The sequence below is a fragment of the Ambystoma mexicanum genome, chromosome 5q, assembly GCF_040938575.1.
Source record: "Ambystoma mexicanum isolate Mex_15411 chromosome 5q, UKY_AmexF1_1, whole genome shotgun sequence".
NCBI classification, from domain to species: Eukaryota; Metazoa; Chordata; class Amphibia; order Caudata; family Ambystomatidae; genus Ambystoma; species Ambystoma mexicanum.
In genome coordinates, this window is record NC_090933.1 from 725679597 (window position 1) to 725707353 (window position 27757).

At 48.7% G+C, this 27757-nt stretch overlaps 1 protein-coding gene across 1 annotated transcript in view; it reads left to right on the forward strand.

Moving 5' to 3' along the window:
• RDH10 (retinol dehydrogenase 10) overlaps window positions 1-27757 on the forward strand; it is a 184593-nt gene that overhangs the window by 42185 nt on the left and 114651 nt on the right. Inside the window, exon 3 of the mRNA XM_069621212.1 lies at window positions 6499-6597. Within this exon, the coding sequence (XP_069477313.1) occupies window positions 6499-6597 (99 nt within the window). The remainder of the gene's footprint in view (window positions 1-6498; window positions 6598-27757) is intronic.

The window sequence follows — 27757 nt, forward strand, 5'->3', positions numbered from 1 at the left end:
ACTGTGCTGCGAGCCTTATCGCAGATTTCTAGTCCTATCTCCTTAACGGTTTCATTACCAGTGTTTTGTGCAGAAGACAACGGTTTGCTGGTCTTCTCCATTGACTTTGACACAATGAAAGATCAAACCCCAGCTCCTTCGTAGTTCTTAGGTTCCATAAAGGTTAAAAGCAACAACTGTTGGATTGAGTAGTAACAAGTTCTCCAGTGTGGGGTCTGGCATGGATTCACATGCTCATGAATATTCCCCATCAGGCTGGGAATCTTCGGTAAAGAGAAAATCAGTTTCAGTTTAGTTTCTGAACTGTCTACTAATAACCAATCACTGGTCTCTGGGTCATACTGCCCCCAGCCAATAACTGCCCTCTACCTAAGCCCCTCCTCTGGTAGCCATCTTCAGATGTTTACCGCACGTTCAAGTGTTGGGAGTCCTCGTGCTATAGCTCTTGAGCTTTTACTGCGTTTTGCCTTGTTATAAGAGTTTTGTCTTATTTTTCAGTCAATTCGAGCCTGAAGCTCACGGATTCTTTTTCCGTCAACAGGGACCCGTTTTGGAATTTTTCTACGCCCCTCAAGGGCGAATTTTCGTCGCGTTTCTCTTCTTGGAGGATTCCGTAAGACCTGAGGCCTACCCCGCGTGGACATGGCCCAGGACAAAGACACGATGCCTACTGGATCCAAGTTGTTTAGGAACTGCCCTTGCTGTGGATTGCAGAATGTCTTTAAGGCGGATGAGCACTCGCAGTGCCGCTACTACCTTCACGCCGACAAATCGCACGTGGAGGAGGACTGTGCGTTCTGCAAGAACATGAAGGACCATCGTAAACGACTCGCTGACTGGCTGGAGGCGAGAGCCCAGCAGCAGGTGAGAAGTTGTCCGTGCAGTCTTCTAAGACCTTTGAGGGCGCTCCGGCGATTGGGGTGGGGGGGGGGGGGCAATGAAAGGCAAAGCACAGTGAGTCTGTGGGCACCAGGAGTGCCGTTGATTCGGGCTCCTTGGCTGCCAGGCAGGGTGCGATGTCCCTGACACCATCAACCACGAGCCAGCGCTCTGGCTCAGGGTGAAAAGTAAGTCGGACAACCCGGGTAAGCTTTGGGAGAAGCCCCGGTTGATCTGAGGGAGAAAGCCAAGGGGGGGTGGGGTGAGGCAGTAACACCCCCCACCCACCCCTCTAAGGTGAAGGCCCCAGGCGCGGGCAAGGTCATGAGGGCCCTGAATCACCCGGGTGAAGGCCTCGATTGAAGGAGTCGTGAAGGCGCTGGCGAAGCCTGTGGAGGCTATCCCAGTGGAACTGACTCCTGGGCCTAGAGTTTCCTTGCCACCCTGGAGGGAATAATTACTCAACCTATTGAGAAGACCCTTGGGACGAGAAAGGGGGGGGGGGGCACTGTAGCCATAACAGACACAGATACCACCTCCGAAGATGAGCTTGTTGGCGTTGCAAGGATCCTGCACAAGAAGTTTGAGGAAGTCCGGTCCTACGGGAGGGATCCCGACGAGGCAGATGTAGAAAGCGACGGTGGAGCCAACGAGAAGCCGCGGGCCGTAGAGGAGAGGGAGGATCCCACGCCCCAGCCGTCGCAACCGATGCCTACAACACAGGAGCGATCTTGATGGCCATCCAGACCCTGTGTCTGGAGATGAGGACGGGGTTGCCCTTACCCCCAGCCGGTGATCCAGCAGCGCCTGGACCATCGGGAAGCTGCCAAACCAGTGGAGGCAAATCCATCCATCCACTCCCTCCTTTCCAGCCTTCACCTCCTTCCCCCTCTGCCGAGGGATGAGACGGAAACGGTGACGACTGGGACCGAAGACGGTGGTGATGGGACGGATATTACACCCCCCCCCCCAATCCCGCCCGGACCTCCCCTCCTGACGAAATTGTCTCCTTTCACGCCAGGGCATCTGAACTTTTCCAGCTTTGTCCCGAGGAGCAGAAGGAGGGTTTCCTCTACAAATGACAGGAGGCCAAGAGGAAGACAGTCCTCTCGGTCCCGTTACTAGATGACATCTGGGACTAGGGACCATCGCTGCTTAAGAACCCGTCCACGGCGCCTGCGAAGAGGGACCGGTATGAGTAAGTACCGGGTCCTGGATTCCGCCCGATGTGCCTTGGAGCTCAGCTGTCCCTGGATTCAGTGGTCTCCGTGGCGGCCAAGAAGAAATCTGCAGGGGCGAAAGCGTCAACTCCCACTTCCCCACCGGACGGCGAGGGGAAGAAGCTGGACGCCATGGGACGACGAGTCGTCATGTTGGCGGTGACGACAGGGAGCTCTGGTTCAAGATTTCTCACCTCCTGGATTTCCTGCCAGGCAAGAGGGCGGAGGCCCTTGAAATCCTACAGGAGGGCGAGGTGACGTCGGATCACGCTGGACACGGACGTTGCTGACACCAGTTTTTTGCCAGATGGGATACAGCGTTTGCCTCCTGACTTAAGTCGGTGGCCTTGAGCCACCTGCGCTGGCGGACGTTCCGACCAGGGTACTGGATGTGCCCTGCAACGGGAACAACCTGTTCGGCAAGACATTAGACAAGTCACTGCAGGCCATCGAGGCGGACACCAAGACAGCCCGGGTCTTGGGTTCTCCATCGGCGGCCGTCCTTTCGGACCCCCGGAGGCAGGTCTCAAGGTGCCTCCAAAGGATTTGGTTGCGGTTCCACATCGTACCGCCAAGTGGCCCGCTTGTCATCACCGGAGGCCTATAGAGGCCACAGCAAGGCCGGAGGACATCATCGTTAAGGCCTCTGCGAAGCAAGATTTAACTGGCTGTGATGTCGGGCCCCCACCGGAGCACCCCATTGGGAGGCCGGCTGGCGCATTTCTTCAACGTGTGGGAGTCCCTCTCCACCGACAGTTGGGTGCTGGATGCTCTGGCCAACAGGCACACTCTGGAACTCCAAAAAGTGTCCCCGTCTACCACCCGTGGCCAGGAAGGGAAACCATGTGCCACAGCTATTTCTGGAGGTACGAGCAATGCTTAAAAAGGGTGCAATAGAACTCGTCCCGAGGAGGCTCCGGAGTACACTCGCGCTACTTTCTCATCCGAAAGAAGACCGGTGGTTGGTGACCCATCCTGGACCTTTGCTGCCTCCAAATACATCAAGTCCCAGAAGTTATGGATGGTTACCCTTCCGCACGTGCTGGGACAGCTCGAGGAGGGCCACTTCCTGTCGTTGCTGGACTTGGAGGATGCTTACTTCCACATCCCCATATGCAAAGGACATCGAAAGCTCCTACGGGTCATGGTCCAAGGGCAGCACTACCAGTTCAAGGCCCTGCCCTTCGGGTTGAAGTCGGCGCCAAGGGTCTTCACCAAGTGCCTTCACTGGTGGCGGTGCAGCTGCACCTTCAAGGGATCCACGTATATCCCTATCTGGACGATTGGCTCATCCGAGGAAAGTCGAGAGAACTCGCCGTCGACCACACAGCGAAGACCATCCGCCTGCTCGCAAAGTCCCACTTGGTACCGTCGCAGAACGCCCTGTTCCTGGGACCCAGACTCAACACAGTGGCACGGTTGGCTTCACCGTCGGAGGAGAGGAAGAAGGCCATCCTGGGCAAGGTACAACGGCTGTTGATCATGGAAGTGGCCAGGGTGAGGTCCATCAAGTCCCTGCTCGGCATGATGTCATTGTGCATCTACCTCGTGCATGTCTGCGGATGCGGCCACTACAGGAGTTCCTCGACGGCCGTTGGATGCAAGCAGCAGGCAGCTTCAAAGACAAGATCTCCCTCAACGAGACTTTCCGCCAAGCGGTCTGGTGGTGGGGAAACCACGCGCATCTAGCGGTGGGCATGGACTTCCAGACCCTGGAACATCAGGAAACAGTGACGACGGACGCCTCCCTGGAGGGATGGGGAGCGTACACCGGAGGGCTCTACGCAAGAGGCCTTTGGCTCCCGGAGGAGAGGTCACTACACCAACTTTCTGGAGCTCTGTGCCGTGTTCTGGGCCCTCGGGCGTTTCCTCCCGTCCCTCAAGGGCAAGATGGTGAGTATCTTCACCGACAACACCACCATGATGTTCTACATCCGGAAACAGGGGGGGGCACCAGATCCCAGCCCTATCCAAGGAAGCGCAGGATCTGTGGCACTGGGCCGTGGTCCAGGTGATGTTCCTGGTACCCTTCCATCTGGCAGGAATAAAAAACACCATCGCCGACTCGCTCAGCAGGGAGCTGCGCTCTTGCCACGAGTGGGAGCTTCGGCGGGATCAAGTGGATCTCCTATTCTGATGATGGGGCAATCCCCAAATTGATCTATTCGTGATGAACACCAAGTGCCAGAGGTTAGCCAGCAGGTTTCCCTAGCCGGGGAGCATGGGCGACGCATTCTCATTCCCCTGGGATGGCCTGTTACTGTATGTGTTCCCGCCGTTGTGACTCATCGGTCAACTCAGACGGTCCCGGTACAGGATGATCCTCGTTGCACTGGCGTGGCCGAGGCAGAGCTGGGTCCCAGACCTTCTGGACATGTCAGCGTCCTCTCCAGTCAAACTGCCAACGGACACGGATCTTCTTGCCAGGGAAGGAGGCGCCATCCTGCATCACGACCTGGGATTGCTGAACCTGCAGGCCTGGCTCCTGCAGCACTAGAGTTTGGAGGGTATGATATCCTGGCAGACTGCAAGGAGGTGCTTGCAAAGGCCAGGGCGTCCGACTCTTAAGTGCTATGGACACAAACAAGAGGTTCTGTCTGATGCCATGCACAGATCAACCCTGTGCGGATTATGGCCCCCCAAGTGCTGCTTTACTTGCTGTCGTTGGCCAAGACTGGGCTGTCTCAGGCCTCCATCAAAAGCCATCTGGCTGCTATCTCCGCTATACCAGAACTCCGGGGCGTTCTCTGTGGTCTCATCGCGTGGTGAAGAAGTTCATGAAAGGACTGTTCCACTCGTTCCCGCCGGTGAAGGCTCCGGCCCGGCGTAGGAGCTCAACGTGGTGCCGACTAGGCTCATGGGTCCCCCATTCGAGCCCTTGCATTCGGCACAGCTGAAGTTCCTATCGTAGAAGACAGCGTTTCTTGTGGCCGTCACCTCCGCACGATGAGTGGGAGAGATCCAGGGCCTCTCCTGTAAACCTCCATACCTCTCATTCCATGAGACGAGGGTAGTGCTGAGGACGCACCCCTCCTTCATGCCCAATGTGCCGTCGGTCTTCCATCTCACCGAGCCCTTGGTGTTGCCTTTTTTCCTTCCTGTCGCCGGCTGAGAGGACTTTGCACTCTCTGGATGTGGCTAGAGCACTGAAGTTCTACGTGGACCGCACGAAGAGTTTTCGGAGGACATCACAGCTGTTTGTGAACTTTGGGCCTGTGAACCAAGGGAAGGCCCTCTCGAAGGCTTCCATTTCCAGATGGCTCTCCGGCTGCATCATGCACTGTCACTGGTTGGCAAACCGACCGTTGCCTGGCTGTCTGAGAGCCCATTCAACCAGAGCGATGGCTGCTACCACGGCGTTCCTGTCTGGTGTGCCTCTGCTGGACATCTGCAGGGCTGCTACGTGGAGGTTGACACACAACTTCGTGAGATTCTACTGCGTCAACCGGGATTCCAGGTAGGTGTCCAGAGTCGGCCAGGCAGTGCTGCGCAACCTTTTTGCTTGAAGGTGAGCCTACTGAGGAGGTAGGAGAGGCTTAATGTTGAGTTGTTGTTGCTTAATGGTGAGCCTTGCCACCTCCCGTGGTTGTGCATGTGTGCACTGCTATGTATTCTTGTATTCATGAGCATGTGAATCTGTCAGACCCCACGGTGGAGAAGGAACAAGTAACTTACCTCTAACTGTTGTTCTCCAGCGTGGGTCTGGCATGGATTCACATGTGAACCCTCCCTCCAACCCCTCTGCGGCTTTTCTCTTGGTCCTACTGCCACTTTACGTGCTACCAAATCTGAAGCTGGCTGCTCGAGGAGGGGCATAGGTAGAGGGCAGTCATTGGCTGTGGGCAGTATGACCCAGAGACCAGTGATTGGTTGTTAGTAGAAAGACAGTTCAGAAACGAAATTTTTCTTCTCTTTACCGAGGATTCCTAGCCTGACGACGGAATATTCATGAGCATGTGAATCCATGCCAGACCCATGCTGGAGAACAACAGTTACAAGTAAGTAACTTGTTCCTTAATTGGACTAGAACCATATAGACCTCGGCTGTGGCCCCCACTGGCTGCCTTCATGCAGGTTTGTGACATGCTTTTCTTATATCAGATGTACATGTTGCATGATTAGTTGGTTGTGGTCTGATTTTTCTTATGTTTAGTTTTGATGCTTTAAATGAGGGTGTGGGTCTGGGGGGGCGAATTCCTGTACCCCACCAAAAAAGACTGACAAGAATATTGGTAATTTACAGCTTCACCTCTATAGGGATGACTCTCTGGATTCTCAGTCCTTGAACCTGAGGTGGAAATGGTTATCTGGTTGTCTTTATCGCCTGAATGCTTCAAGATCATGGATGTTTCATTAAGACTCCATCCTTATTAACAGCCTTTTTCTTTTATGTTTGCAGACTGCGAAGGCCTTTCTCCCAAAAATGCTGGATATGAATCACGGGCACATTGTGACGGTTGCAAGTGCCCTGGGTCTGTTCTCCACTGCTGGAGTAGAGGTCTGTGCTTCATAAGATACCCCATGCTATGCAAAAAACTGTTTAAGCCCAAAGTTATGCCACAAAAGCCTGGAAATAAGGCCATGACTGTTGCAGTTTTTAATTTGGGGAAAGTCTTTTTGTAAGATGACAAACGTTTTAAGCTATTCCTTTACAAGCCATTATTGTTTTTACTTAATCAAATCTGTCAGATGTCAAGAGTAAAAGGAGTGGGAGGGTAGTGCATATGTGATACGCTTCTTTGTTCATGTTTCTGTAAAGAAGGCAACATTTCCATACAATATCTTGAGTGTTGGAACTACTCCAACCTAACCTATCTCGAATTACACAATTAAACTTATATAATTTGCATTTGTTGGAACTAAACGTCAAGTTCATTTTATTGCAGCTTGGTTTGTTATCCACTGTTGTTTCAGATGCTCCTGACCATGTGCCTGGAGGGGAAGGAATACTACTAGGGGCAGATTTTGTTCCTTCTAGGGGTGTACATTGGAAGCTTTTCTTCAACCCCCTCCCCCCCTTCTCCTCCACAACGTTGAGGGGGGTGGCTGGAGTGTACTCTAGCTTTCTTAGGGTCACTGTTGGGAGTACCTCAGAGTGCTTGTCTGAAGGAGAAGCAGGCGTGGAATTCTGTCTGGTCCCTAAGGTACAATGAATTTAGCAGGAAGAGCACAGTGCCTGCCTTCTGAAATCGGAACCTGAAGTGACAAAGGAAAGGGGCAAATATGGCCTGCATGTGCACAAGTGTGGACTACAGAACCAATGCAAACATTCATGCAAAAAACACAACTATTAAGTTTGGGTAACAGTTAGACCAGACTGTCGTAGTCCTGTTCGAAGAGGAATCGTAGGAAACTTCAAAAGAAGGTACTGGTTTAGAAGTAGGGGTACGGGCAGGTGCAGTGGGAGGGTTGAAAATGAGGAGCAAGAACAATGCAGACAGTAGGGGTACAATGAATTGAAACGGTGGACTGGCTACTACAGACTAGCATCAAGGAAAAGTGCTCTGAGCTACAGACCAAAAGCAAGGCAACTAAGGGCAAACATTGACCTGGAAAGAGGGATGGTGGGATTGGGGAGGACAGACTGGTAACCAGGCTTAACTTGGTTAACTAAGCAGGTACTGCCCGATGACAACAGGAAACCATGGTTCAAAGCCAGTGGGCCTGGGAGCATTGGGTGCAAGAAAAGGGTTCCTGGAGCCAGCTGGCTCAGTACTATGCCTGCTACATGCACTGGCCTGCCCTGAACACCCGAAGTTACATAGCAGGCAGCGATTCTTCTCTGAACGTGCAAGGAAAGCAGACTATCTAGACTTTTAGGGATTGTAGTCTTCAAATATGCAGTCTCCATGTTTTTCCAACCAACAACTGATGCTGTTGAGGCCAATTTACTTTTAATGCTTTTAGTTTGTTCAGTCCACTATGCCACTTCCAGTGGGAATGTAAAGTTGGATATAAGCATGTCTATCTAGAATGGGTTGTGATGTATTCAGAGCCCCACCTACTCCATAAATGGCTTGTTGAAGTAGGAGTCATTATAAGAGGAGGGGCTGCGCTTTTAAGACTTTATAACCCACTGTACTCCACTCCACCAGTGAACGGGTGTGGAGCAAATGCAGCAGAGCCTACAGTCCAACATTGGGTGGGAGGCTGTGATGGAGAAATAAGAGCACGCAATATGTTAGCCAGGCTTGCCTCCATTCTGGACTCGTAGATTCCTCAGTGTGGCACATGCCCACTATTGCTTTTGAGCCTCCATTCCGCTTACGGAAGTACCAGCCAGTTCCTTTCACTTGCTTCTCTGGACCAAACATTTGTGATGAAGCAGAGATCAATTTATCGGACTGGGTTATAAAGAAATATATTTTCAAGATGGGGCCAATTTTCTAACTTCTCAAACTAATGATCGAAAAGAAGGGGGGGGGGGAGAAAGTGTCTTGTTTAATTGCACAAGTGGATGTTGCCATATGAAAAATACATCTAGAAGATTGCACTGTAGATGTATAAAGCCTTGCAAAAGCCTGAAGTATTAAACATTGTAAGACTCCCTATACTTGAAAACCTAATGAGCGTTCCACTATATTACGTTTCCTGTCGCTCAGAGCATCACCAGTTGCAAATATTTTCAACATGGAGGTTTTGTTGTTTTTACTAAAGGGATTCAGTAGCTTGATAAAATCCTTGTCCGAGTACCAAGTACAGAAATACAAATCCTTGTGACAATTTGTTGGGCAACAAATTTCTATTTGAGGGACTTCTAAGCGGGCACTCTCATGGTTGTGGGGAATTGAAGCATCATCCAAATTCCTAAAATTTGCAAGGGTGCCAAGACCTTTACATTTCTCCGAGGACTGAAAAGCCTATAACGCATGGGAACACAATAAAATGCCCATAGACCTAGCAATTACTTCTATCAATTTGCAGTAAAAAAAAGGTTTAGGCATATGTTGAATTACTTTAAAGTGATTTGTATATATGTTCTACTGAGGCAGCATTCACTGATCACCATAATTGCACTTGGAATGATAAGCATGCTATAATGGATCAGTTTAGTTGATCAAAATAGTAACTCAAAACTACAGATGGTGCCCAACTTTATGCCTGGAAGTCGCCCACAATCTTGCAGTTTGTCTACAAAAGGGAGAAAAGACACGTACTTGTCAGTGCACACAATCCTCCATTTGTGCAAGCCCAATTGATGGAGATTTATCACAATAGGCGAAGTGTAATGTTTTTTGTCAGCTTGTACTTAATTTCATGTTCTAATTGGCCAGACTAATCAATACATTTTTTTTCTCACTCCTAGACAAATATTGGTATTAGACAATATTTCAATGTGCATTTCGTGTGAGTTTCTCTAAAGCGATTGAAAAGTAATTTAATCTGAGAGAATGTACATTTATGCTCCATTTATCTGGCATTCTCATATTTTGTTGCTTTCTAGTTTAAGCATACACATGAAATGCAAACTATGGTGGATTGCACTAGGAATCTATAGGTTTGAGTTTAGGGAGCAGTGTTTATTTTTTAGAGGGCACAAAAGGAGTTCAATTAAGTCATATGAACATGGAAATATAATGCTCTGATAGGAACTAAGCTGCCAATCCTATTTCTTTACAATCTACTTAATACAGGTCCTAGCATTTCAGGGTAATGTAATCACAACGATGTCAATAGTCATTTATACTGGCACGTTTGCTGGGAATGAAAATGGACAGGGTAATCTCCCTCATCACACAAGAATGGTGTGGCTTTACTCCTCAAAAGATGGTTTTCACGTGTCAAACGTTTAATCTTCTGTAAACTTTTCTTCAGTTCCAGTGTTAAAATGCACCCATGAAAAGATGGGGCTTTGCTTTACCGGACTATTCTTAGAGAATACTGTACTGACTTCCCTTACACTAAACCCCCATTCAGTGGCTTAACTGTTGCAGGAATTGCCTACATGATTTTTCAGTTGCTTACCAGGGTTTTTTATACTCGCCTTTCTTGTTTGTCTTTTAAGGCACAAAACCAGCATAGAATCTCACAGCACCCGGCAGCCTCCTCATCGGCAATGCCTGCCAGCCTCAAACCCTTCTCATGGAATCTTGTTTGTAGGAAAAGTAATGTTGTGTTTTTTTTTTTAAACACTTTATTTCTCATTTTCAACAAGGTTCAATAAGAACAGAAGTAACAACTCTGGATTTTGAAATTCTAAATACAGAACAGCATAAAACTAATCAAAACCAAGATCCAACCCATAACCCTGTAATTTACCACATGAAAATGTATACCGAGTCCAAACAAAAGCAAATGTACCAAACCAACAACAGATAAACAAGACCACACAACAACCACAAAGACAACACAGACCCCCTCCCCCTAATATATCAATAGAACCCGAAAAAACAAGAAAAACCAATGCACTGGACTCTTGAACCAAGTCCAGCTTCAACCATAAAGGTCATTAAAACTTCCCCACATATCCTCATAAAGGGATTCCTTGTTTTGTTTGCAATACATCATTTTCTCAAATCCAGATAAAATGTGAACGTCCGAAAGCCATTCCTCCACCCTCGGCTTCTTCCGTGTCTTCCAAACCCTCAACACCCGTTTAGCCGCCATCAACCGAACCTTGACTACTCCACGATATCACCCAACTCGCATCCCGTCCGCCATTATACAATAATAAGATAACCGCCAAAGGATTGCGTGGATAAACAATATTCCAAACCTGATCTATCCTGTCAATAACATCTCTCCAAAAACTTTCCATTCTTTCACAATACCATAACATATGTGTTGAAGTACCTTTCTTCTTCCCACAACCCCAACACTGATCACCATCCACCAATCCCAACTTACACATACGCACCGGGGTCCAATATATCCTGCCCAATATCCTCTGATGAATAAAGAGCAATTGCAAATCCACTTTGGCAGTCGTCAGAACCCTCCAAATCTTATCCCATTCCCTTGGCGTGAGTTCCCTGCCCAACTCCTCAGTCCAAGACAACCTTAGCTTGTCCCACGAGTCAACCATTTACCATCAGGCTGCATAAGCTGCAGAAAAGCAGACACTTTTTGACGTTCAATTTCCAAAAAAACCAAAATTCTCCGGCTTCCTCAAAAATGAAGTGCCCAACATGTCTCTACGCTCAGAGCCACCAAAATACCATATCTTCTCAATTCCTGTTCCTTAACCCAAATTTCTCAACCAAACCTGCGGCGTTCCACACATCACCAATTGCTAAAACACCCCCTGAACCCAACATTTCCAATTTAGTACTCTATTGTTAAACTGTAGACCAGGATTATGCCAAAGGAAGCCTCTTCATAAAGATGCAAACCTTGCCCAGTACCCAGTATCCATGACGACAAAGCCTCTTTAGTAGCCAAGACTGACTTCAAACACTGCACTTTCCTAGGCATCTTCCCAAAAGAAAACAAACATTTAATATCATATGGCAGGAACCGCTGTCTCAATTTGTACCCACCACGGTACCCTATCCAGGACTTCACCAGTGTAATCAGACACTTTCTTTAATAAAAACCACTACTATAATTCTTTAACACTGGGTACCCAAAACCCCCATCTTTAACCTTCCGGACCATGATATACCGTGGAATCCTGGCCCTCATCTATACGTGCAAATGCTCCCATCGTAAAATGCACAGGAAGAGACTGAACAACATACAGAACCTTCGGCAGCAAAATCATCTTAATAGCATTAATTTTACCCCAAAGAGTCAGATTGATACGTCCCCATCTCATAATAACCCGTCTCAGATCCTCAATGATTTTATCAACATTATAACTCGCTAGTTTCCTAAAATCTTGAGTAATATTCACACCCAAATATTTCACACTAAGATATTCCCATTTACAACGCCACCCCAACCTGTTCTCACAGCCACGCGAAGACTTCACCGGAAACACCACAGTTTTATCCCAATTGATCCGATATCCAAAGAGTTTACCCACTTCCTCAAAGACCTCCCTCAACACACAACCCCTTACAACAGTATTATCCAAAATGACCACATCATCATCATGGCTGCCTCCAATACCGTGTCCGGGACTTACCGGGTCATTCCGATGCTCGAGGACCCGGTAAATCCCCATTCATCCAACTATTCCCCATTCCCATTTGAGCCCCCATAGGGCTCAATGGGAATGGGGAAGGCGCTAATAACGGGCCTGCGAATAGCAGGCCCGTTATTAGTGCCCTGGTCCCTTAGCGGGACCTGGAAAGGACGTGTGGTCAGACCACACGTTCTTTGTGGCTCCCGCTAAGGGACCTCGGAATTGGGTGGTAAGGGTTTACAGGCACCGGTCTCCTTACCGGTGCCCGGTATCCCTTACCGCCCAACTCGGAATGACCCCCAAAGTATCAAGATTGGGTAGGCTATGTGGTGCTTTGGGATGGGGAAATAGTCGCAATCCATACTTTTTAGGATTTGGGCCACCCAACTGGGTTCTGGACTCAAAGGCTCTGGTCACAGCAAGGCGGCAGACTCTCTCCTAGCAGAACAGCAGAGCCTGTCTAGTCACTGGATCACAAGGGTACAGCTGGCATGCAGGTAGTGTGCAAAATGCTGGTCTGGTCACAGGATACTCCCAAAAGGGTGCCACAGCTTTTCCCTTCTCCCTGAGTTAGGCAAATTGTATAGTTCATACAGAGCATGGTGTTACCACTCCCAGGTCTGTATGACATTATTTCGCCCTGCTAATAGTTTTTGCTTTTTTTGTTTTATAGTGGGAATCGCGTTATCCCAAATCCCACAATTTTTTAGGTATGTGTACATATCATTATAGAGCATATTTCCATTAATTTATAGCATTCCACCCTGTGTAATTTTCCCATGATTCACATTCTCCTGGCGTTTACGTCCAATACATGCTATGGACAGCCACAATATCTTGTTTGAAAGTCACAACAATTACCTTATAAACTTTTACATTACTGCATCATCCGGTTATAGAATAAGTCTTTAAAGTTTATTCAATAAATGGTCTTTGAGCCAAAATGGGCTGGCCTTTGTCCTCCAACTGGGACAATTTCTTTTTTTGTTTTTTCTTCTTCTCCAGGCTACCACCAAATGTCAGTTTAGCCCAGGGCTGCCCTGGAGTTTCTGGTAGGTGTCCCTTCCAAAAGTAACACGTAGGTGTCCCAACTATTGTCTCATACTGAAGACAGAAGTCTGAATGGCCAATCTTCCTCTTCGCCATTCAATGTTTTCAAGGGCAGAAATTACCACTTGTGTCCCAGAAATCCCTTTGTGGGTCCTTTTTGGGGGTCGGGGGGGTGGGGGGGTGGGGGGGGGGCACTCCTGTTGTCGGCACACATGTCCATGTAAACTGAGCAGGAAATTTGTTTGACTGGCTCCTCAGTACAGCTAATGTATTTAATTATTTATTTTGTTCTGAATCCGAAGCAAGTCTGTTAAAAATTATCCAGATTTTTACCCAAACCCCACTTGCATTTCTAGGCAAGGACAGGGCCTTAATCACCTTGTACTTTTAAAACGGGCATTTTTCTCTTTTGCTAAAGCACATTTTGACATGTGGTGAATTCTGCTGGGATGTCCCCTTCAAATTTGCTTTTCCCTCCATCTGGATTCAAAACATTGTTTGTAGCCCTTGTCAATTTCTCTTACACAGCAGTGTGTTCAAGGCAAATGTCCACTGACATTGACATGTGCATAGAGGTAAGGTTTCTTTTGAAGGGTTTATTTCTAACACTTTATAGCAAGTCAAGCGTTTTTCTGTATGGCTGAAGTAAATTTCAGGTGATTTCCCAGATCTTGCCTGTCATTCAGTGATCATGCTCTCTTCTGCTGGAGCACTTTGAATATGGAGGGGCATAGCAAGGCCTCACGGATGAAAAGCAGTGTAATGTTTGAACAGATGAAAAGGGCATCAGGGCGGCATCATTTTAAATGTAAAATATTTCCTTTTTCCAATGGTAAATTTTGAGCAAGCAGCAGCGCAGCGCAGCGCAGTGCTGCTTTTCAATTATCTTCCTTGGTGCATGTAAGACAACACACTGGCAGCCTTTCTCAGTGTGCTCCCTGTTCCATCCTGACCCATAGATGTTTGGCACGACAGTGCAGCCATTCTGCTGGTAAATGCTGAAATGCAGCTTGGAGATGGAGGTGAATTCTGCTGAGTGGGTAAATGTATTCCGTTGTGACCGACGTCGGCCACAACAAGAGATGGGCAACTCCATTGGTCATAAGCCCCAATACCACTCATGGGTCATAGGCTCCCCACCCTGACAGGCGTGACACAGGAGCTACTACTTAATGCCCCCCCCCGCCCCACACCTCTAGGATGTCCTTACCCCAGATTGTGGGTCTCTCCCCTGCTTAAACTACTCTTCCCAAATCCCATTGGGGGGGGGGGGGTGCCGGCTCTATGCTGGTTTGTCCCTTGGGGTTCTCAATCCCAACGGTTAATGTAGGGGATCCCAAGTGATTCACTATTACTGTTTTTTCCATAGCCATGATCCCCTGGAGTTTCTTCTCCCATTCTGATTTGGAGGGGATTCACCCATCTTTCCATCCCTGGGCTATTGGCAGTTTCCTTGCCTCCCACATTCTGTCAAATCTATATTCCTCTCTGTCCCTGGTGGAGATGCCCAACAGTATTTGTATTGGATCAAGCGTGAGAGATGTTCTCCGCTGCCCGCCCTCCCCCACCCTCCTGTTGTAATCCCTTATCCAGCTTAGGAGTTATGCCCAGAATCTTGAAATTGTTCCATAGAGCAGTAGAGGTTGCCATGGAAAGTAAGCTGAAACATATTGGCCCACTCCTTGTCTGAGATCTCCCCCGGCCAAATCCTCCAGTATTTCCTTGGGACATCGGCAGTGATGAGGACCTTATATTTTAGATGGGATGCCTTTCCCGTCAACTGACGTGTTTAGAATCTGTTCAAATGGCGTCTGATCTCTAGATATGTGGGTGACCCACTTCTGGTCTGAGAGTCCAAGGTAGTTGCAAATGGACTGTGTACCTCCTTGTTCTTCAAAATTAACTTATTAACTGAGCTGTTTAAGTCACTAAAAGCTCTCTGGGAGGATAGTAGGGAGTGCTGTAAATGGGTAAAGAAGATGAGGGACACTGTTCATCTTAACGGAGGTCATTCGACTGTACCCAGAGAATCAATGTTTCTCAAACTGCTTGGAGAAGGGGTTTAAAGTTGGCCTGTCTTTGGTTTGTGAGGTCTTGTGATTTCTCCGCCCTCATACCCATAAAGAGTCCAAAATCCAGCTGTGATGCGTCCCCCCTCCCATGAGCATAAGGCAGGTTTGTCTATTTATTTGTGAGCCCGAGAATCAACCAAAACTCGCAATTAGCAAAAGGTGATGGAAGGTCTCTGTGGATGTTAGAGAGCCCAAGATGTCGGCAAAGGATATATTCCACCTCCCTGTGAGTTATCCCTTTATTCTTCTGTTCTAATGGCAATGGCCAGAGGTTCCATGGAAACGGTGTAAAGCAACAGCGATCAGGAACACTCCTGACATGCCCATTGCGAGAGAAGGAAGGAATCTGATAGTATTCCACTTACAGGTACCCTGGCTGTTGGGCTGTTGGGGTGTCTATAAAGAGCCCAGACCCATTTCAGGAAGTTACCCTGCAACCCATTTTCTCCAGGACAAGCATCCTAGTGCCACTCAACCCTGTTGAAAGCCTCATCGCCCCAGGCTTGTATCCAGTCCCTCTGATATCACATTAGGTTGATGGTTTTCCTTCTTGTCGGAGCCTTGCCTTCCTCAGATGAAGCAGTCATGGTCTCTCTGAATGAGTGACGGATGCAGAAAGTTGAATCTGTTACCCAAAACCTTAGCTGGAATTTTAACATTGTTGTTCAATAGTGAAATGGCCTGTAGGAGGTGCTAAGAGATGGATCCCCACAAGTAGGGTGCCAGAGTTGTTTGGTACGTTTTGTAAAATTTCATTGGAAAAGCCATCACTTTCCTGGATAGTGCCTGCCTTTATTTTCTTGATTTGTATGGTGATTTCTTCCGGTGTTTTCAGAGGATTCACGTGAGATCCCTGGATTGGCAATCGGTTGAGGAAAGATGATCTTTTAAGGAGGAGTCTGGAATATTCAGAAGAGTACAAGTTCTGAAAATTGGAGAATTCCTCTCCAATTTTCCCAGCCCCATGCATTTTGGCCCCTCCTGATTTGTATTTGTTTTTTTTTTAAATTAGGATACTATAGATGACCTCCCCGAACCCTCTTCCTGAGCCTCCATGCTAGGATTTGTTCCCTTTTTCCATTCCCAGAGGCTCCTCACAGTTGTTCCTCCTATTTTCTTTGAGTGCCCCTCTTTCCTCCATTCCCCTCACGTATCCGGTTGCACCTCAATGTAGCCGTAAACTCCTCCCATAAGGTACAGGCCTTCACTTCTTCATTATGTATGAAGTAATCTTTAATATCTGAGAGGAGGGTCTGAACAGCCCTTTCTGTAAGCAGGCAGTCTTCCTTCATCTACCCTTTGTTGCATGGTTCTCACCGTTGTCCACGCCTATCGTCACCATGTTGTGATCAGTCCATGGAACGGGAACACTCACGAGTTGAGTTAAATCCTTTAAGGGAGTCATCTGCCAGTATCGGTTCTGGAGAATGAATTGTGGATATAAGAAAAAAACAGCCGATCGCCTTCCAATGGTTCAATGAGTGAGTCGGAGGCTCAAGTCACGGTTCACTTCCCTGAAACGTTTGGAGTCACTAACGCTGTTCCGCTGCAACTGGAACCCCCAGTCTCTTGCGCTCTTGTTACAGGTCAAGTACCATGTTGAAGTCCCCTCCCACTAGCAGATTAACATCTCACTGTCGCCAGAATGGCATTTGTCCCTCATTTGGGCAATATATTGATCCCATTGTGATCAGCTGATCTTAACCCTCCCCTTCACAAAAGTGTATTGCCCCTCTGGTTCAAAGTGTATTTTCCATAAAGCCCAACCTGCTGGAAAATAATTATGGCCACTTCCCTTTTCTTAATCGATGCTGAAGATTTGACCACTTCGCCAACTGTTGGCTTTCAGACTAGGTTCCTTGCCCTTCTGCCAGTGCATTTCTTGCAAGCATTGGATCTATGAAATTCCCTGAGAACCAAAGACCTTTTGGCCAGAGGTAATAATCCTCACATTAAGGGAGCCTATGGTGAAGTCAAAATCAGTCCCTGTCATTGGGAACTAGGTACGTCCTCCAACCATTGCAGACTATGTGCCATGTTAAGGCCTAACACAGATCCTCAAGTTGTACCCGAACATGTACTGGAAACAAACCATTGGAAACTGAATCTGTAAAACCACCAAACCCAAATTGATCTCTCCCTCTTTCCAGGAATCCAAAGTTGTGCCGCTCTGTATTCTCAATCGTCCATTTTCAGTGTTGTCTCAAATCCTCATGTACGTTGTGGATACCAGGGTATCCACAGATGTTTGCTTTGGCCTGAGCTCCTGTAACCTGTCAAGATGATGCACTCTTGTTCAGCTTATCAAGACCATGACCTATGTCCAATCAAATCCCTCTAATCTCCTTGAGGCGGGCGCCAATGTCCTTCTTGGTGGACATGGTGTTCTCCAGCATGGGGTCTGGCATGGATTCACATGCTCATGAATATTCCCCGTCGTCGGGCTGGGAATCCTCGGTAAAAGAAAAAATCAGTATCAGTTTTGTTTCTGATCTGTCATTCTTAGTAGTAACCAATCACTGATCTCTGGGTTATACTGCCCCCAGCCAATGACTGCCCTCTCCCTAAGCCCTGCCTTTGGCAGCCATTCTCAGATTTTTACCGCACGCTCAAGTGTTGGGAGTCCTCGTGCTTTAGCTCTCGCGTTTTTGCTGCGTTTTCATGCTTTTTCAGGAGATTTTCTCATTTTTTTCGGTTTAATCGAGCCTCAAGCTCCACCGTTTTTACTTCCGATAAAGGGGACCCGTTTCGGGAATTCTTCTACGCCTCTCGGGTGAAGTTTTTGTCGAGTTTACGCTTCTTGGAGGATTCCGGAAGATCTGCGGCCTACCTCAACGGACATGGCCCAGGACAAGGGAAGCTCGACGCCTGGATCCAAGCTTTTCAGGTGCTACCCTGGATGCGGATTACAGAATGTTTTCAAGGAGGACGAGCATTTGCGATGTCTCTACTGCCTTCATGAGGACAAGACGCACGTGGAGAAGGACTGTGCGTTCTGCAAGAACCTTTCGGAACGGACCAAACAAGATCGTCGTTCCCAGCTGGAGAGGGGCACAGCAGGTGAGAAGGCGAAGACCAAGTCTGAGCGGGCTTCTAAGTCCTGTGAGGGCGCCCTGGCCACGGGGGCCCAACAGAAGGTCCAGCACCATGAGTCCGCGGGCACCGGGAGCGCCGAAAGGTTGGGCTCTTCGACTGCCAGGCAGGGCGCAACTTCCCCAGCACATTCAACCATGAGCCAGCGCTCTGGTTTGGGGAAGAGGAAGTCCGAGAACCCGGGTAAGCTGCTGGAGCGGCCCCGGTCGATCTCGAAGGGGGAGCGAGGCGCTGACCCCCCTCCCCCCCCCCCCCCCCCCCCCCCCCAGGCGAAGGCCCAGGACGCACCTAAGGTGGTGAGAGCTTTGATCTAGCCGACACAAAGGCCTCTATCGAAGTGGTCGCTGCGACCCTGGCGAAGCCGGCTGAGACTACGCCAGTGGAAACGGCCTCTGGGCCCAGAGTATCCCTGCCACCGCGGAGGGAATCCTCTTTCCAATCCATCGTTAAGACCCCCGTGAAGTCCCGGGGGAAAAAGAGGGGGGGGGGGAGGGGGCGGTGGCCATTACAGACTCGGAATCCGCCTCTGAGGAGGGGCTGGTGGAAACCGAGAAGGGCCTCAACGAGAGGTTCGAGAAGGTTCGATTCCCCGCTGACGTGATCGAAGAGGGCCCAGTGGAGCGGCCATCCCGTCCGCAGCCATTACCCGAGCCCTAGGATTGCTCAGCGGCCATTTTGTTGCCGATTCAATCCTTATGTACCGAGATAAGGACGAGATTACCACGGACCCTGACGGAGGATCCAGAACCAAGCCTGTCGGGGAAACCCTCCGAACAAGCAGAGGAGAGTCTGCCCCTGTCCGACCTTCGTGCCCGCGAGGCCTGTGGACCCCTCATCCCCCTCGCCGGACCCTAGAGAGGATACGGCGACGGATACAGCAACGGGGACAGACGGCAGCGATGACACAGCGGACATCCCGTTATTACCCCACCCCCCCCCCCCCGCTCCCTCGGGCTTCTCCAGCCAACGAAATTGGCTCCTTTCACGCCATGATAACCAGGGCATCCGAGCTTTTCCAGCTCTGCCCTGAACAAAAAAAGGAAGGGTTTCTTTACCAATGACGAGAGGCCAAGAGGAAGACGGTCCTCATGGTGCCTTTGCTCGACATCTGGGACGAGGGGCTGGCTGTCCTCAAGAACCTTTCCGCGACACCCGCCAAGAGGGACAGGTACAAGAAGTACCGAGTCCCTGATGCCGACCCCTTGTGCCTCAGGGCCCAGCCCACGCCGGATTCTGTCGTCTCGGCAGCGGCTAAGAAGAAAGCGGGTGCGGCGGCTTCCACTTCCCCGCCGGACAGCGAGGGCATGAAGTTGGACTCCATGGGACGACGAGTCATCTCGTCGGCGGTGACGACGATTAAGGCGGCCAATGCCTTAGCGATCGTGGCCCGCTACGACCGGGAGCTCTGGTTCAAGATAGCTCCCCTGCTAGGCTTCCTACCTGACAAGAGGGCGGAGGCCCTACAAATTCTGTAGGAAAGCGAGGTGTTGGATCACGCCATAACGGTGGCAACGGACATTGGCGATACCGGATTTCGCCAACTGGGCAACGGAGTTTGCTCCGACGACGAGGATGGCTCAAGGCGACAGACTTTCGCCTGGACGTCCAGACCAGAGTGGTGGATATGCCGTTCGACGGCAACGACCTTTTTGGTAAGACGGTCGACGAGTCTCTCCAGGCCATCAAGACCGACTCGGAGACGGCCCGGGTACTGCAACAACGACGGCCCTTTCGGAGCTCCGGAGGCAGACAGGGTGCCTCCAAAGGATCCAGCGGTGGCTCTTCCACATACCGCCAGGCGGCCCGCTCCTCTTCCCAAGAGGCCTACAGAGGTTACGGCAAGCAAGGGGATCCCGCCGTTGTCGTCGCCAAGGCCGCCTCCAAGCAAGACTGACCCGGCCGTGTCGTCGGGCCTCCACCGAAGCACCCCGGTGGGAGGCCGGCTGACGAAGTTCGTCAGCGTGTGGGAGTCCATCTCCACCGACCGTTGGGTGCTGGACACCCTGCCCAACGGGCACTCGCTGGAATTCCAAAAGAAGTGCCCTCGCATTCCTCCCGTGGCCAGGAAGGAGAATCACGTCCCTCAACTGCTGTTGGAGGAAAGGGCGATGCTCAAGAAAGGTGCCATCGAGCTCGCCCCCAGGAGGCTCCGGGGCTCTGGAGTGTACTCAAAGTACTTCCTCATCAGAAAGAAGACAGGCGGTTGGCGCCCCATCCTAGACCTGCGTCGGTTAAACAAATGCATCAAGGCGCCGAAATTCAGGATGGTCACCCTCCAGCACGTGCTGGGACAGCTGGAGGAGGGCAACTTCCTATCGTCGTTGGACCTGGAGGATGCTTACTTCCACATCCCCATTCTAAAAGGGCACAGGAAGTTTCTCAGGTTCGTGGTTCAGGGACGCCACTACCAATTCAGAGCCCTACCGTTCGGATTAAAGTCGGCACCCAGGGTATTCACCAAGTGCCTGGCACCAGTGGCGGCACCTGCAGGGGATCCACGTCTATCCCTACCTGGACGACTGGCTAATCCGGGCAAGGACAAGAGAACTCGCCGTCGAACACACAGCGAGGACCGTCCGGCTGCTCACAGAACTGGGGTTCGCCATCAACTACCCCAAATACCACCTGGTTCCGTCGCAAGTAGCACTGTTTCTGGGAGCGAAGCTCGATACAGTGGGGCAATTGGCCTCCCCGTCAGAGGAGAGGACGAAGACCATCCTGGGCAAGGTGCAGCGCCTGTTAGCCGCGGACGTTTGCCAGGGTGAGGTCCATCAAGTCCCTCCTCGGGATGATGTCCTCATGCATCTATCTTGTACCCCTTTGCAGACTTCGGATGCGTCTGCTACAGGAGTTCCTTGATGCCCGCTGGTTTCAGGCGACGGGCTGCTTCGAGGACAGTATCCCTCTCGACGAGGAGTTCCGTCAGGCGATCCTATGGTGGGGTACCCGTGCTCACCTCACTACAGGCACGGACTTTCAGACCCCGGGGTTTCAGGAGACGGTGACGACGGACGCCTCTCTGGAGGGTTGTGGGGGCCCACACCGGAGAGCTCCACGCAAGAGGCCTTTGGCTCGCGGAGGAGAGGTCTCTCCACATCAACATTCTGGAGCTCCGAGCAGTGTTCTGAGCGCTCAAGTCATTCCTTCCGTCCCTCAAGGACAAAGTGGTGAGGATCTTCACCGACAACACCACAATGTTCTACATACGGAAGCAGGGCGGCACCAGATCCCCAGCCCTATCCAAGGAGGCCCAGGATCTGTGGCACTGGGCCGTCGCCCAGGGGATGTTTCTGGTTCCCTTCCACTTGGCAGGAATAAAAAACACCATCGCCGACTCACTCAGCAGGGAAGCTGCGCTCGTGCCACGAGTGGTAACTACCTCAGGACCAGGTGGATCGTCTCTTTCGACGATGGGGCAAACCCCGGATCGACCTTATCGCGACGGCGACAAACTCCAAGTGCCAGAGGTTCGCCAGCAGGTTCCCGCAGCCGAGGAGCATGGGCGATGCTTTCTCGTTCCCCCCCCCTGGGACGGCCTGTTTCTATACGCGTTCCCGCCGTTGCTGCTCCGCCTCATCAACCAGCTCAAGAAGTCCAGGTGCAGAATGATCCTTGTCGCACCGGCGTGGCCGAGGCAGATCTGGTTCCTGGACCTTCTGGACTTGTGAACGTCCCCACCAGTCAAGCTGCCGGCAGACGCGGATCTTCACAGAGAAGGGGGCGCCATTCTCCATCACGACAGTCACTGAACTTGCAGGCCTGGCTCCTGAGTTTGGAGGGTACGATATCCCGGCTGACTGCAGAGAGGTTCTTGCAAAAGCCAGGGCGTCCTCAAGTGTTACGGTCATAAGTGGAAGAGGTTCTCTGTCTGGTGCCGTTCACAGAAGATTAACCCTCTGTGGATTACAGCCCAAGTACTGCCGTATCTACTGTCGCTGGCCAAAGCTGGACTGGCTCATGCCTCCATCAAAATGCATCTGGCTGCAATCTCCCGATATACCAGGACTACGGGACAGGCGTCCTTGTGGTCTCATCGCCTGGTGAAGGAATTTATTAATTGACCATTCCGATCGTTCCCGCCGGTGTGGGCTCCTGCACCCGTCGTGGTAGCTTAATGTGGTGCTGACCAGGCTAATGGGGGTGGTGCTGAGGACGCACCCCTCCTTCATGCCCAAGGTGCCATCGGACTTCCACCTCAACGAGCCCTTGGTGTTACCAGTTTTCTTCCCGTCGCCTTCTACCCGGCCGAGAGGACTTTGCACTCGCTGGATGTAGCTAGAGCGCTGAAGTTCTACGTGGACCGCACAAAGAGTTTTCGGATGACATCAACTGTTTGTGAACTTTGGGGTCTGTGAATCAAGGGAAGGCTCTCTCGAAGACTTCCATTTCGAAATGGCTCTCCGGCTGCATCATGCACAGTCACCGGTTGGCAAACCGACCGCTGCCCGGCCGTCCGAGAGCCCATTAGACCAGAGCGATCGCTGCTACCACGGCGTTCCTGTCTGCTGTGCCCCTGCTGGACATCTGCAGGGCTGCTACGTGGAGGTCGACGCACACCTTCACAAGATTCTACTGCGTCGATCGGGACTCCAGGGTTGGCCAAGCAGTGCTGCGCAACCTGTTCACCTAAGGTGAGCCTGGTGAGGAGGTAAGAATTGCTTAATGTTGAGTTTTGGTTGTAATGCTTAATGTTGAGCCTTTGCCACCTCCCGTGGTTGTGCTTTTGTATACTGCTATGTATTCATTTATTCATGAGCATGTGAATCCATGCCAGACCCCATGCTCTAGCCCAGGGCCTGTTTACTGCTAGTTTGGGTCTGCGGGGGGCCCAAATTCTAGACCCTTCAACCCCCCCCCCACCACCACCCACCCTCAAGACAGAGGGGTGGTCGGATCCGCTGTAAAGCTAATAAGGGGGCGCAGCAGGGTGTGGTTGCCAGAGAGGCTGTAGGTCCCCTGAATAGGAGACCGTTTGGGCTGGGGCAGTAATTGATGGCAATAATTAGATGGGCTGGTGGCAGTGCAGCAGACACGGGTATGGAGACCAGTCCCAGCAATCTTAAAGGATGGCCCCCTGTGCTAGACTGAAACACAAAGGGTATTCTGTATTTGATGACCTCTAAAAGGTCAAACTTGCATTCCTACCGTGTATTCATAATACATGTTAGCACTTAATCACGGTCTGTGGAGAAGAATTTATGTTGTACCTATTACATGTGTATACTCAGTACATCATATACTTTTAAACAACACTCACTGGGGGGCCGTCACTCTGCAGAGAGATATGGGACCCCCAGTCTAGAGGAGAAAACAAAAGGAATTAGTACCGCTTCTTACAAAGACAAAACTCATTTATTAAAAATCAGACTTAGTGTTTTAGTAACAACAATAATTAATAAGACCAAATTGGAACAATTGGGGCATTTTACATTAGATAATGCCCGGTATTAGATTTTTTTTTAGGGATTTCTATGCAGCACGTTGTATATTATTAAAATTTATTTAAACAACGTAATACTAGCACCTATAAAGATCTTACACCTCTTGCTGATATCACACACCTAAGGATCCTACCCAATAAGGTCCTTACATACATATAGACACAGTAAAACAGACCTATACCTAAGGTCACTTTCAATTCTTATTGATTATGTCAAGTTGTTTTATGACATAGATCATAGAAAAGCATGAGTCCAGCTCATACTCTAATAAGGTCGACCGGTTTCATAACCACGCTTGTTTAGGTCATCTTCTTCAGGACATGTAGTTTCAAAGGAAGGGGTGTTGACTCCCTAATGGAAAGACTTTTTCCAGATGTGTGTTCTTACTCCTACAAGGAAGTAAGAGAAAAAAGGGGGGGTTTATATCACTCCTCTGGTCCCTAAATTACATTTATATTTTATTTTAAATACAATGCTTATAAAAGTATTTCTGAATCTATTAGCCAAAAGGTCAATTTTTTATACTGAGGCTGCTGTTTGGCATTCAAAACAGCGCCAAGAAAGGCACTTAACAAGGGAGGGGAATGGGGATGGGACGTGCCCAGGGGGGACTCCTTATGATTTAATTCATTAATACATGCATCAAGGGCTCTTGTTGGTACACCTTATAGCCCTATTGTGCAGCGAGTATATGCAAAGGTAGTTTAAAAGATAATGTTTTTCCTTACCGCCCACTTCAAACTAGTGGCACTGTCTTGTGTTGCCTGCCCATATACGCGTTGTGCAATTTGTCTTATCCCCTGCTGTAAACAAGAGAAAGCAATGGAAGAATCACCTTCCATACGTCACTTTAACTATATCATAGGTATTATCCTTATCATTAGCACGAATGCCTTTACAAAAATGTATAAGTTAAAAGAGCTTACCAGTTCTTTTAATACTCGTTGCTTATCGTATGCAAGAGGAAAAAGGGGGGGTGTTGTAGGCGCCGTTAGATCGCCTCATCAAGCGGCTATATTATTACTTTCCTGAAAGGAAAAACGAAAAACCCGCGGATGCACTCGCGTTATATAAGGCTCTCTGTTACGGAAAAGTGGTTCTTTATTTATACCGTCATGCTATCTCAATAAGGCTGTACCAGAAGAAGATAGGGCTGCAAATTCATACCTTCGGTCCTCGCATATGTAAGCACTATCCGGGTCTGCTGCTCTGATTACTCTGCAGCGGCTGTTAGTAACGGGCCGCCCTGCAACACTATCCTATTTTGATTACTGGCATACGTGGCCACTCTATGGTTGCGACGCCATATTGGACTGGGAAAACTAGGTCGCCATCTTTGATCAGGTCAAAAGTGACCTGTTGTAACCTTGTATGCTTATTTATCAAAGTAAAATACGGATGCGTGTTTGTGGGAACTTACTATCTGTTCTACACTGTTTTTTCTTTGGGCAGGTCGTACTTACACAGGAAAGGGCTTATAGACTTCTAATATATATCTCGGAGTTGGAAGATTCTAAAAGTAAAAAAAATCCCTATACAACAAAAGATTAATTCTCATCATTGAACAATTTAGTCAACATCTTTAACAGCAATGATATATATTACATATTCAATGGCATTTGTATTAACAAAAGTTGTGAGAGATACATAGCAAGCAAACACATCCCAGTTACATAAACAATTTGAAATGGGATGGGAACATGGGGAGATCCTATTTGGTAGAGCATTCTCTCATCACATGATACCAGATCAATGATCAAGAAAAGCAAACAAGGAAAATGAATGTTTTTGTTACATCGGCCCATGTTGCAGCTATTATAGCAAACAATACATTCTGTACATTACAGTGACACAGTGACTAACTCAAGGCGTCAATTACTATCATTAGAGATGCCTATCTTATAGTGGCTGTAACAACTTTTATGCCAGGGGGTCAAAAACAGGAATTCTAAAGACATTACCAATGAATCAACGTGGGAGAACTGCCAGCTCATTCCATTGGATTTGTTCATTCAGACCGATCTTGTGTGTATTTAGTCTAAAAATCCAATTTTGTTCCCTCCTCAAGAGGATGTTATGATAATTCCCACCTCTTTTAGGAAATTGTATTTTTTCAATGACTGTCCATTTAAAGTCTTCAGGGCCATGTTCTTTTGTTATAAAATGATTGACCATTGGAGCTCTAAGTTTTTTGGTTCTAAGGCACGACCGATGTTCTATCATCCGTTTTTTAATTGGTCTCATTGTCATGCCCACATATTTCAGATTACATGGACAAACTATCAAATAGATCACTCCTGATGTGTTACAGTTAGTGAGATGTCGTTGTACCCAAGGAGTTCGTAATCCCAGGTCTATTTCTTTTGTACGTGCCGTTTGCGGGCACATCGAACATGACCCACATGGGGAGTGTCCTGTTGGATAGCTACTTTGCCAGATTGTTGCAGTCTGTTTTACTTTGTCTTCACGTAATGTGGTTACTAGTTTGTCTCTAATATTAGTTCTTCTTTTAAGGGCAAATTTTGGTTCTTCCAAATTATGTTGTCCAGTATTCAGTATTGGCCACAGATTCTTAATTTCCTTTTTGAGTTTGTTCACCATAGGTGAATAACTTAGAACTGCCATTATATTGTCCTGTTGTGGTGGTTTGGGATGTTGCTGAAGAGTAGTACTCCTGGGAATATTACGAGCTCTCCTGTAGGTAGAGTCAATGATCCTTCTTGGATACCCTCTATTTTCAAGCTGTTTTTGATCATAGAAAGAGTCGCTCGTTGTGGTATTTTAGTGTATAGTGACTCTATATCCATCGTGGAAGACCGATAGTGTCTGGGATACAATCCATTTTGGAACCCCTTTCAGTTTGTGGATTATTTCGTCAAAGAAGAAGTTCCAAAAATGCGAGCATATATTAAGGACTCTACTGCCATGTTACATTTACTTGACACCATTGTATTTAACCAGGAAAAGGAGTGGTTGGTCACGATGGATATAGAGTCACTATACACTAAAATACCACAACGAGCGACTCTTTCTATGATCAAAAACAGCTTGAAAATAGAGGGTATCCAAGAAGGATCATTGACTCTACCTACAGGAGAGCTCCTAATATTCCCAGGAGTACTACTCTTCAGCAACATCCCAAACCACCACAACAGGACAATATAATGGCAGTTCTAAGTTATTCACCTATGGTGAACAAACTCAAAAAGGAAATTAAGAATCTGTGGCCAATACTGAATACTGGACAACATAATTTGGAAGAACCAAAATTTGCCCTTAAAAGAAGAACTAATATTAGAGACAAACTAGTAACCACATTACGTGAAGACAAAGTAAAACAGACTGCAACAATCTGGCAAAGTAGCTATCCAACAGGACACTCCCCATGTGGGTCATGTTCGATGTGCCCGCAAACGGCACGTACAAAAGAAATAGACCTGGGATTACGAACTCCTTGGGTACAACGACATCTCACTAACTGTAACACATCAGGAGTGATCTATTTGATAGTTTGTCCATGTAATCTGAAATATGTGGGCATGACAATGAGACCAATTAAAAAACGGATGATAGAACATCGTCGTGCCTTAGAACCAAAAAACTTAGAGCTCCAATGGTCAATCATTTTATAACAAAAGAACATGGCCCTGAAGACTTTAAATGGACAGTCATTGAAAAAATACAATTTCCTAAAAGAGGTGGGAATTATCATAACATCCTCTTGAGGAGGGAACAAAATTGGATTTTTAGACTGAATACACACAAGATCGGTCTGAATGAACAAATCCAATGGAATGAGCTGGCAGTTCTCCCACGTTGATTCATTGGTAATGTCTTTAGAATTCCTGTTTTTGACCCCCTGGCATAAAAGTTGTTAAAGCCACTATAAGATAGGCATCTCTAATGATAGTAATTGACGCCTTGAGTTAGTCA